Here is a 12,650-nt window from a genome sequence, read left to right as displayed (position 1 = left end):
AGGTTCCTGTTGCCAAGACTAAATAAATAATACATTACCCTCCTCATCAGGCTTCAATCTTCCAGCCAACATTCTGATGAATGTGGTCTTCCCTGTACCTGTTGAAAGAAAAAAATAATCGAATGCTGAGAACTACATAATGTCTAAGAGATCTATAGAGTATATAGTTGTAAGATCAGAAATGGAGCAAGTATTTCACTGGACCAGGAGGTGAATTTTTCTTGCACCTTTCTGTTTATCTTTACCGATGACCAATTTGGTTCTACACTTATGGTATTACCAATGCCATGGTTTGATATTGCTTGATGCCTTTTCTGACACTCCATTGTATCAAGTAGATGCCAACAACCAAGTATCTATTTTGAAATATCTTTTGAAATGTTACTTGATCTCAGCATTAATACTCACCATTTTCTCCCAGCATCACCATGATTTCAGAATCTGGTGAATTCTCCAGTCCCAATTTCTAGTTCAAACTCGCCCATCTTTTTTTTCAATTCTTGGATAATGATATCGGCACATTTTCTTAACCTCTTCCTCATTTGCCGTTTCAGCCACCTTGAAAATCAAAGAGCATCTCGGAATCTCAAGTTTTCTGTTGGCACATACCCATCCAAGAATATGTGGATACCTATTGAGAAATAAATACCCTTTACAGTTATTAGAATGCTGGGTAAATGCTTTACAACTGAAGAAAATTAGACAGCAATATTTGATGTAACATAAAGTCGCCAATTAAATGAAGTGTGTTCATGGCCATAGCAAGGTATGCTATTACAATGCTATCTTCATTTCTATGATGAACGCCACAATAGTACAAAGTGTGTATTGCTGCAGGTTGTTCATTCAATCAAGGTAAATTGTTTCAGTTTTGCTATAGATGCAAGAGGTGACAGTAAACTATGTTTTAATCTAAAATTTGTTTCAACAAATGTGAACGGCATTGTGCAATTATAAGTACGTCATCAGTTAATAAAGTGAATGATATTTATTTTTATACTAGTTACTAAAGTTTTAACGAATACTGATCTCAAGTTAAAACTACCAGTCTGTGCATACATCAATTTATCATAGGTATCATGATATCATCTTGAGGAGATAATCTCACATTCCACTTATGTGAAACTGAATATGGGAAATGCAAGCAGTGTGAAGTGGACTTTAAACAATTAAATGTAAACGGTTCCCATGCAGTATGCTGAACTACCTTCAGATGTCAATGTTCGTAAAAAGTGAACACTTCATTTTAACCTTCATGTTGTAAGAAGTCTTACAACAACAGGATAAAGTCCAACAGGTTTGTTTTAATCACTTGCTTTCGGAGCGCAGCTCCTTCATTAAATCTTTACAGGTCCAGAAGGTGCGACTGGAGAGAGTCAGTTGCACCGTCTGGACCTGTAAAGATTTAATTACCTGCAAAGACTCGCATTAAAAGTATCATCTTGAATCATTGACTTTGTCTACATATGCTTGTGGAACCCACCTCTTCACTTACCTGATGGAGCTGCGCTCTGAATGCTAGTGATTCAAAACAAATATGTTGGACTTTAACCTCACCCCAGTCCAACGCCGACATCTTCCCTTTATGAACTTACCACATAGGTGAAATAAAACAAAATGCCATTCACCTGAAATGCTGTCAAAGCACCGACCACTGTCAATCCCTGACCTGCAACACTGATGTTGTGATGTGGAGATGCCGGCGTTGGACTGGGGTGAGCACAGTAAGAAGTCTTACAACACCAGGTTAAAGTCCAACAGGTTTGTTTCAAACACGAGCTTTCAGAGCATTTCACCTGAGGAAGGAGCAGTGTTCCAAAAGCTAGTGTTGAAACAAACCTGTTGGACTTTAACCTGGTGTTGTAAGACTTCTTACAGATGTCGTGAGCAGGGGGTGCTAAAAGCTCTACAATTTTACTTCTCAAAATTTGAGGTGGCTGCTGCATTCAGTCTGCAGGTGTGCTTTAAACAAATAATCCTTATTCCAAGGTTAATAGAAAAATACAAGATCATTCCACATAGTTTTACCTTCTCGAACACTGAAAGGCATGGTGACAACACCATATGCACTCGTACAAAGCCGTACAAACAGCAAATGAAATCAGAAAGGTAGTCCAATACGCTCAAATCATGCTCCACAAAACGATAATATACCTAATTATGAAAAGAGAAAATTATAGTGTCTAATACAACATTGTAGTTTTTTACCCAAATGAAGCTCTGCTACAACAATTTATTCTGCCACCAAGATGGTTCCTTTCAAAGCTTCATAGCAATGAATCAGCTTTAATTAAACTGAGTTGAGAAAAAGGTAATTTGTTGAGATCTAAGAATCAAATCAAAGGAATATCATGAATGCATTGCAAAATACTCCAATTGTTAAAACTATTTTGTCTTTGAAATTCATTAACTTGAAAGAACATTTTAACTGGTTATCATGTTAGAATAATTAAAATTTGGACTGCCCATCAGCCACAAAGAACAAAAATACAATATTTTAAACCAATGCTATAGCATAAAGAGAAAATTAAGAAGCTTAAGATTTGGATCTCACTTGAGACATTGCTCAGGGTAATCTGGTGGGCATAAAATGTCATGCACACCATAGGCATTCATGATGTAAAAGTCGAACATGTGGGTCCCAAGCATTTTGAAAGACAAACATGCGAGTCAGCACTGACAATTTACTCAAGAAGCCCAGATACTTAGTCGCAATTGTGCTGTTCCTTATTCCCTAGTTGATCCTATTTGAAATTTTGATATTCAAATTTGAAGGTTTTGTTCTTAAATAATGTTGTTGCTTCACTGGTGAATTAATCTTAATCAGAACATAGATAATACCAGCAACTTTAAAGATAATACCAGCAACTTTAAATTTAATGCAAGTTGGGGAATGGCTGAATATCCGGGAACTCTGGCACTCCTCATCTTTTAATCCTTTTTCAAAAAATTTTGATGCACGAACCATAATTCTTTGATCCTGGTGTGTATGTCCTGTGCTATTTTCCGAGAACAATTTGGCTAGAATTTGGCGACAGGGAGCCGAGTTAAGTCAAGAAAATCCGTATTTGATTTAGATTTCGGAGGCAGCTGAGGTGGGGACCAGCTTGCAGTGGGGTTTTGCTGGTGAGCTGGCCTACGTTTCGGCGATGCCGTCAGCGTTGAGATGATGGCTGCCGTTGTGAGTGAAGTTGTGGATGACATTCTCAGCTCTCTGGCACAGGTTATTGGTGCTCATATTGATGAACTGCAAGATATCCTGAAGAGAATGGATGAAGCAAAAAAGAGAATCCTGTCAGTCGATAAGGCAGTGATCTCGGCGGGGCAGTCCTTGGAAATCTTGTTGCATGGTTAGGGTTATGACAAACATCTTGGTCAGTTTGGGGAGATGGGCCTGACAGCGAGTGTCCATGCGCACAGTCTTCCAAAGGTATCTGGGGGTGAATACCCAGCCAAATTTGAGAAATTGCTACTGTGCTTTCACAAACCGATTGGAAGGCTGGGCGTTTTGAGTTTGATGGACCACATTGTAACCCATCTTTGAGGCTTAGGATTGGTCGAGAATTCTTATAATTGGTCTTGCATTGTCTCGTCCTCTTATTCTATTTGTTGAGAAGGGTCGGAGATGGCCAGAGGTGACGGCTCCTCGTGACCTGCTGGGGCCCATGTTTCTCACCGCCGGGGCTTCGGGACGACATGACGGAGGCATGGGGGCTTCGGTGAAACTCTGGATGGATCCTGGATGTTGCTCGATGATCCTCTCTTGGCTTTGGCCTTTCCAAGCTCTGTGGATGATGATGTTATCTTGCAGTGCATCAATAATCGTGAACTTTATCCCTTTGTGATGAGATCACTGATTTTGTGTTATTGTCGTTGATCCTGACATGAAATGTGTGATATATGAGCACAGAGATGTTTGTTGCATCTGATCCTGCTATTTGGCGAAAATCACGCTGAGTTGATTATATGACTTGAGGGTTGTGCAGTATTTACCCAACTTTGTTTTTGTATGTGTTGTAATCCTTGCTTTTGCAATGAATGAGTATATATTTTTTTCGGTACACTTCCAGTTTGTTTAGAGAGGATGAACAGCGCCACAGCAGGGTGGCGGTAGAAGGTTTGGTGTAGAGGTGGTTGGTCTGGCCTTACAAGTCTTCATTGCATGTGAGGAAAACCCTCCCATTAGAATTATTAGTGTTGCATTTTTGTCATTTTGGGAGCTTGTCTCGGCAGCACGGTAGCATGGTGGTTAGCATAAATGCTTCACAGCTCCAGGGTCCCAGGTTCGGTTCCTGGCTGGGTCACTGTCTGTGCGGAGTCTGCACGTCCTCCCCGTGTGTGCGTGGGTTTCCGCCGGGTGCTCCGGTTTCCTCCCACAGTACAAAGATGTGCGGGTTAGGTGGATTGGCAATGCTAAATTGCCCGTAGTGTCCTAAAAAGTAAGGTTGGGGGGGGGGGGGGGGGGGGGGGGGGGGGGGGGGGGGGGGGGGGGGGGGGGGGGGGGTGGGGGGGGGGGGGGGGGGGGGGGGGGGGGGGGGGGGGGGGGGGGGGGGGGGTGGGGGGGGGTTGTTGGGTAACGGGTATAGGGTGGATATGAGAGTTTGAGTAGGGTGATCATTGCTCGACACAACATCGAAGGCCGAAGGGCCTGTTCTGTGCTGTACTGTTCTATGTTCTATGAAGGTACGGACAGATTATGTACCCTAGAGAAGATTGGCTCATTTTTCTCCTGTGGTTGGCACCTCTGTCGTTGTTAAAATATGGGCAAATAAGTATTGGTGCACACCTGAACGTGGTTGGTTAATCCTTGGATATCTAGCCTTTCTTGGGTTGGTCTTCTATATTTATTTGGATGAGCAGGTAGTGGCAGTGGTCACTTAATTGAGTAGGTTCGAGCAGTAGCAACTGTGTTTACCTGGGTTGGGTGGAGGGTACATTGGGTGGTGGAGTAGGTTACCTTTGCTCGAGATGTCATTTTTTGGGGGCTCCTCAACAGCTCTCCTTCTTGAGATTTTGCTCCCCTGAGAATGTAGAATCCTCTTCATTACAGAGCTGCAGTCTGCGTGCTTTGGTTCAGTGTTGTTATGCAGTCTATCTTCATTGGAGGTTAGGCTGGGTGGAAGAGTAGGGCTTCCTCCTCTAAGTGGGTCTTATATAGGTACTTCCAGACGTCCTCCCTCTTGAGCTTGTCTCCCCTTGGGAGGCAGTATGCGGTTTCTTACGAGGCTATACTGTTTTGTCCCTGGTACCCTTTATTGCGAAGTGTACGTTGCTGGACCTTGTTCGATGTTTATTGGCTAATCTTGTTCCTCTCTTTCTGGAGTTTCCTTTCTTTATCTGGGTAGCAGAGGCACTAATACAGGCTCTGATTTGTCATAATTAGGTTTAGAGAGTTGTCCTCATATTGGTTGGGGTGGGGAATGGAATCCCTTCTTGAGACACCCCGTTCACGGGTGTCTTGACAATTCTTCTCCTGTCCGCAGGGTTCCTCGCTGGAGGATGATTCATGTCTTCCAGCATTGGCGGGGGCCTGTGCAGTGACTCTGATTGGCTGGAGAAGATTAAGGTCTGTTATGTAGCAAGTCCTGGCATGGTGTAAGTATCTTTGATTTACTGGCTCTTGTATACACAGTGTACACTGCCAGGACATGTTGTGTCCTGAGGGCAGTATTCTGCTAATCCCCTTCACTTGGGGTGTCCTTTCATTGCCTGGAAATCTTGGGAGGCTGAGTTGGGTTTCGAACGGGTATGATATAATCGGGATTATGGAGACATGGCTGCAGGGCGACTAGGGATGGGAACCAAATGTCCAGAAGTATTCAAAATTTTGGAAGGACAGACAAAAAGGAAAAGGCAGTGGGGTTACATTGCTGGTTAAAGAGTAAATTAACACAATATTAGCTCTGACAATGTGGAATCTGTATGAGTGCAGCTGGTAAACGCAAGGGGCAAAATACATTAGCGGGCATCGTATATAGACCCCCAAACTGCAGTGGTGATGTTGGGAATGGCATTAAACAAGGAATTACAGACGCATGTGATAAAGGAACATCTGTAATTATGGTTGATTTTAATCTACATATAGATTGGGCAAATCAAATTAGCTACAATACTGTAGAGGAGGAATTCATGAAGTGTATACGGGATGGTTTTCTGGACCAATACATTGTAGAACCAACTAGGGAACAAGTCATCTTACACTAGGTACTGTTTAATAAGAACAGAATCATTGGTAATCTAGTTGTGCGAGACCCCTTGGGATGAGCAACCATAATATGATAGAATTTTCCGTCAAGATGGAGAGTGAAGTAGTTGATTCTGAGACAAGGCTCCTGAATCTTATGATAGTATGAGGGGTGGGTTGTCTTTGATCGATTGGGGAGCATTACTTAAAGGGATGACAGTGGATAGGCAATGGCAAACATTCAAGGAGCGCATGGGCGAACTGCAACAATTGTTTATTCTTGTCTGGCACAAAAATAAAAGGGGAAAGGAGGCTAATCCATGGCTTACAAGGGAAATTAGAGATAGTATTCAATCCAAGGAAGAAGCATTCAAATTGGCCAAGAAAACAACAGGTCTGAGGATTGGGAGCAGTTTAGAATTCAGCAAAGGAGGAGCAAAGATTGATTAAGGGGGAAATAGAGAGTAAGCTTGCAGGGAACATAAAAACTGACTTGAAAGTTTCTATTGGTATGTGAAGTGGAAAAAATTGGTGAAGACAAATATCGGTCCCTTACATTCAGAAACAGGGGAATTTATAATAGGGCATAAAAAAATTGGCTGAGCAACTAAATACATACTTTGGTTCAGTCTTCACAAATGAGGACATAAATAACATACCTAAAATGTTGGAGAATGCAGGGTTTAGTGAGAGGGAGAAACTGAAGGAGATCATATTAGTAGGGAAATGGTGTTTGGGAAATTGATGGGATTGAAGGTTGATAAATCCCAGGTCTGATAATCTACATCCTACAGTACTTAAGGAGTGGCTCTATAAAAAGTGGCTACATTGTTGGCCATCTTCCAGGATTCTATAGACTCTGGAACAGTTTCCTGCAGATTGGAGGGCAGCTAATGTAACTCCATTTAAAAAGGAGTAAAAACCCCGTGTGTGCGTGGGTTTCCTCCGGGTGCTCCGGTTTCCTCCCACAGTCCAAAGATGTGCGGGTTAGGTGGATTGGCCATGCTAAATTGCCCGTAGTGTCCTAAAAAGTAAGGTTAAGGGGGAGTTGTTGGGTTACGGGTATAGGGTGGATACGTGAGTTTGAGTAGGGTGATCATTGCTCGGCACAACATCGAGGGCCGAAGGGCCTGTTCTGTGCTGCACTGTTCTAAATTCTAAAACAGGGAAGATCAGTAAGCCTGACATCAGTGGAGTGGATTTTAGAATTCATTACCAAAGATTTTATAGCAGAGCACTTAGAAAATAGTGGCAAGATCAGGCAGAGTCAGCATGGATTTATGAAGGAGAAATCATGCTTGACAAATTTACTGCAATTCTTCGCGTATATAATGAGGGGGAGCCAGTGGATGTGGTGTATTTGGACTTCCAGAAGGATTTTGGCAAAGTCCCGCATAAGAGATTAGCGTGTAAAATTAAATCGCATTCAGGGTAGTGAATTGAGATGGATAGAAAACTGGTTGGCAGACAGGAAACAAAGAGTAGCAATTAACGCATCTTATTCAAATTGGCAGGCAGTGTCTAGTGGGGTACTGCAGGGATCGATGCTGGGACACCAGCTATTCACAATATATATTAATGATTTAGAAGAGATAAAGAATGTAATATCTCCAAATTTGCAGATGACACCAAGCTGGGTGGGAGGGTGAGCTGTGAGGAGGATGCAGAGACCCTTCAGTGTGATTTGAACAAGTTGAGTGAGTGGACAAATGAATGCACATTCAGCATTATTTTGATAAATGCGAGGTTATCCACGTTGGTACCAAAAACGGGAAGGCAGACTATTATCTGAATGGTCGTACATTAGGAGAGGGGAATGTACAATGAGACCTAGGTGCCCTCATACACCAGTCACTGAAGGTAAGCATGCAGGTACTGCAGGTGGTAAAGAGGCAAATGGCATGTTGGCCTGCATTGCAAGAGGATTAGAGTACAGGGTGTCTTGCAGCAATTATACAGGGCCTTGGTGAGGCAACACCTGGAATAGTGTGTGCAGTTTAGGTCTCCTTAACTGAGGAAGGAGGTTTTTGCTCCAGAGAGAGTGCAGCGAAGATTTACCAGGTGGATTCCTGGGATGGCAGGACTGACCTATGAGAGATTGAATCGGTTGGAATTGTACTCGCTGGAGTTCTGAAGAATGTGGGGTTCTCAAAGAAACCTATACAATTCTAACAGGACTAGACAAGTTAGATGCAAGAAGGATGTTCCTGATGGTGAGTGTGTCCGGAACCAGGGCTCACAGTCTGAGGATATGGGGTAGACCATTTAGGACAGAGATTAGGAGACATTTCTTCACCTGGAGAGAAGTAAGCCTGGGAAATTTGTTGCCACAGGAAATAGTTAAGGCCAAAACATTGTATGTTTTCAAGACGCAGTTAGATACAACACTTAGGGCGAAGAGGATCAAAGGATATGTGGAGGGAAAGTTGGATTGAGCGATTGAGTTGGATGATCAGCCACGATCATAATGAATGGTGGAGCAGGCTCAGAGGGCTGAATGGCCTCCTCCTGCTCCTATTTTCTCTGTTGATATAAATGGGTAGCCTTTGAGGGGGGGGGGGGGGGGGGGGGGGGGGGGGGGGGGGGGGGGGGGGGGGGGGGGGGGGGGTTGTGTACCGTAGGGCCATGTACTCATGGCTTTTTCCTAGTATCCTGTTATCTTGAGATCTCCTGCGCGTATCTTTTTATCCTACCATTGTCTGTGTACAAGGAGACACTGACCACAATTACAATCTGAACCAATTGTACGATTATTTGCTTGTGTTCTCTGTGTAAATACCAACCCTCCGAAAGAGCACTCTATCGACGTCCTATTCGCATAACTCCTAGCATTGATCATGGTCTCTACACCTAACCTGCACATCTTTGGACTGTGGGAAGAAACCGGAGCACCCAGACGAAACCCACACAGACACGGGGAGAAATGTGCAAACTCTACAGACAGTCACCCAAGGTCAGAATCAAGCCTGGGTCTCTGGCGTGGTGATGCGTCAGTACTAACCACTGTGCCGCCCTTTAAAAATGTAATAGTTTGAATCGTTGACTGGGTCCTGCAAGAGTATAGGCAGGTCGTATATCTGAGAAAAAGACATTATAATTTGTCACTGATGCCTTGGTATAATTGGAGTTGTGAGGTTTGTGTTTTCGTGCGTGGCAAAACGTGGCACAAAAGTCTTGTTCATTGGTTGTATGATCAATTGCTACACGTGTTCTCCTGTCTTTTTCTGTATTCATGTAGTTGAAGCATTTATTTAATTTTTTTTAAATTTAGAGTACCCAATTCATTTTTTCCAATTAAGGGGCAATTTAGCGTGGCCAACCCACCTAACCAGCATATCTTTGGGTTGTGGGTGCGAAACCCACGCAAACACGGGGAGAATGTGCAAACTCCACATGGACAGTGACCCAGAACCAGGAACGAACCTCGGACCTGAGGCAACAAGGCTAACCCACTGCACAACCGTGCTGCCCTCGTCGAAGCATTTATACTGTACTATACCAGTTCTGAAGATTTGTTGTGTCATTTGTACAAATGGAAAACTCAAAATGTGTTTTTTTTTTAATTAATACAAATTAATAAGAAGAATGATTTAAATGTTGAATGCGGCTCCTGACGTTCCATAGCATGTATTTATGCAGCCCATTAGAACAACCTGGACATCCTGGATTATGTAAAATGAAACCTCACATGATGACACAATATTTGAACTTTCTAAACATCTGAATGCCTTTCCAGATTTTAAAAATTGAACTTTTGCCACCCTTAAAAAATAAAGCTTCAATATACACATGGTAGAAAAACACTGAAGAATCAGAATATTTCAGAAACCTTTTGGTAAAAACATGTTACGTTCAGCTTAAAGGGTCTGCTGACTAGTATAGAACTTCACAACAGGGGTCAAGCCACAAAAATGTTCATTAGGAATTAGAAAATGAAAACTGTAAAACAATTGTGCGCTAACAGCTCTGTTTGAATGGCAATGCGAGTGGGATATGTGCACGTATCGGAGCTCTATCACTTCTTCAACCATGCTGACACAAATGATATACCAGTTGGTATAATTATGATTGAAGATTTGTGATAAGTGACAGATTTGGTTTCTATACTAAAATTTGACTTACAAAGTATATTATTTCTCACGGTACAGCTATATCGCAATTTTTCCACAGCAGATTTCAAGGGGTCTATTGCAGTTGAATAAATTGCCTAATATGATACTGAAATTTAAATAGCTTCCCCAACACCTAAAGTTATTAAAAGATACGACAACAGATAGTCACTGAAAAGCTAGTTGCCAAAATTCAATCATGATCAAATAATTGTACCTGTTGTGGGTACTGAGCACCAAGGGCTGGATTCTCCAACCCCCCCCCCCAAACCAGGTTGGAGAATCGCCGGGGGGCTGGCGCTCCCAAGCATGCGCAACTCACGTCGGCCGGCGGATGCCCTTCGGCACCGGATGGCGTGGCACCAAGCCTTTTCCTCGCCGGCCAGCGCACCGCAAACCACCCCGCCTTAGCCCCGGAAGGTGCGGATTTGGGGCGGCCCGACGTTGGAGTGGTTCACGCCACTCCTCGGCGCCGGGACCCCCGCCCCGCCGGGGTAGGGCAGAATCCCGCACCACAGTTGTGCGATGGGTCATTTCTTGCTGGTACAACAACATACATCTGAAGTTACCTATCTGGATTTATGAGGGAGCGAATAGTGATGGCAGCCTTCAAACGTTGTTTAACATCGAGGTAACTGGAGGGCTCATCAAACATGAAACTGAAAAAAAAAAAACAGGATTTTAGAGTCAGAATTTATATAGTAGCATTTTAAAACTTTTCCAGAAATTGAATGGGAAACAAATACCTTATTACTAATGCAACATTGAACACGAGGTGCAATAATGATACATGCCAAATAAAAGTTCCACAGTAACCTCACTGCAATGTTAATATAACTTGTGACATTAATTAAGATTATTATTTTATAAATTTAGAGTACCCAATTATAATTTTTTTCCAATTAAGGGACAATTTAGCATGGCCAATCCATCTAACCTGCACATCTTTTGGGTTGTGGGGGTGAAACCCATGCAGACACGGAGAGAATGTGCAAACTCCACACGGACAGTGACCCAGGGCCAGGATTCGAACCCGGGTCCTCAGCGCCATATTCCCAGTGCTATCCACTGCGCCACCATGCTGCCCTATAAAGATTATTATTGTTACAAAAGTATGTGATCACACTGAAACATTTACAAGTAATCAAGTCAAATTAATAAAGAACACAGTAGAACATGCGAATGCGATTTTATCCAATTCCCATCCTTGCTTTTCAGCTTTCAGAATGCAACCATGTAACATGAAATAAATTTTTTGGTGGTGGGAACAAGATGGAGCTGGGGAGGGTGCATGCAGGGAATAGCATAGGTTTAGGTGACTGCAAGGAACAATGAGAAGTTACAATGCATGGTGGGAGCTATAGGACGTGGCTTGCAGGGATACTGGGGTAACACAAAGCATTTTTGCAGTTGTACTGGGAAGGGTTGGTAGTTAAGGGCAATGTTGGCCCATTTGAGAGCTGGTGGCCATGATGTTGTCAACAGATGCAGAAGTGGAGAGTCACATGCCAAACATCCCAAAGAAACTGGAGTTAGGTCAGGGACTCCTCTAGTTGACGTAGGCAATGGTGGTGGAAAGATTATCAGTTTCTTGGAACAGATAGATGTCATCCTAAGATTTTGGAGGGGGTGGATGTGAATATAGCAGATACTTTGGCTGTGATTTCCTCAATTTGGGTGCTGACCCTTTGTACTGGAAGACTGTCTATGTCACTCTGCTGATTGGGGGCACAGGGGTGAGAGGGGAAAAACCAGGGTGCTGTGGACTGGTTGGCCTAGCATCTGTATGAAACACTGCAACTTTGCTGATTGATGGCAGTTTTTCTGTTAACACATTTGAGTAGAAACTCAAAAGAAATCTTCTCAGAACCGCTTGGGAAGAGATGTCAAACTCAAATATAAACTCCTGTCTCTTAATACTCTGAAATGAACTCTTATTTCCATTAATGCTACAGTGTGGGAGCAGGCTGTTGCAGGATTTTGCTGGTAAGATAGATAACTAGAGATGAAAATTCTCCTGGAAACTTACATGTCTGCTTTTTGAATGCACACTACTGCACATGCAAATCTTTGCAGCTCTCCTCCAGAGAGATCCTCAACATTCCTCTCTTTTAAGTGAGTCAGATCTGTAGGGAAAAAATTGTAATCTATTAATTTACAACATCTAAAACTTGAAGATTACAGCAGAGTCTATTTCTCTATTTTAATCTTGGCTCAGTTGGTGAAGAACGCATGTACAGTGCCTTTAAAGATCGCAGGACATTCCAGAGTAATTCTCAGCCAAATTTATATTTTAAAACATTTTACGTACTGTTGTAATGCAGGCGAATATAGTAACTAATCTGCACACGTACAAA

The 12,650-nt window shown here is 42.8% G+C and overlaps 1 protein-coding gene across 1 annotated transcript in view; it reads right to left on the bottom strand.

The window, feature by feature from the left end:
* Positions 1-12,650, bottom strand: part of abce1 (ATP-binding cassette, sub-family E (OABP), member 1) — a 104,800-nt gene that overhangs the window by 26,110 nt on the left and 66,040 nt on the right. Inside the window, 9 exon segments of the mRNA XM_038791925.1 lie at positions 39-98; positions 409-442; positions 444-500; positions 502-575; positions 578-631; positions 2,029-2,077; positions 2,080-2,154; positions 10,841-10,952; positions 12,323-12,419. Of these exon segments, the coding sequence (XP_038647853.1) occupies positions 39-98; positions 409-442; positions 444-500; positions 502-575; positions 578-631; positions 2,029-2,077; positions 2,080-2,154; positions 10,841-10,952; positions 12,323-12,419 (612 nt within the window).

The sequence above is a fragment of the Scyliorhinus canicula genome, chromosome 3 (assembly GCF_902713615.1).
Source record: "Scyliorhinus canicula chromosome 3, sScyCan1.1, whole genome shotgun sequence".
In the NCBI taxonomy this organism is placed as follows: Eukaryota; Metazoa; Chordata; class Chondrichthyes; order Carcharhiniformes; family Scyliorhinidae; genus Scyliorhinus; species Scyliorhinus canicula.
The sequence above is the reverse complement of the archived record's forward strand: the minus strand, read 5'-3'. Positions and strand labels throughout refer to the sequence as shown.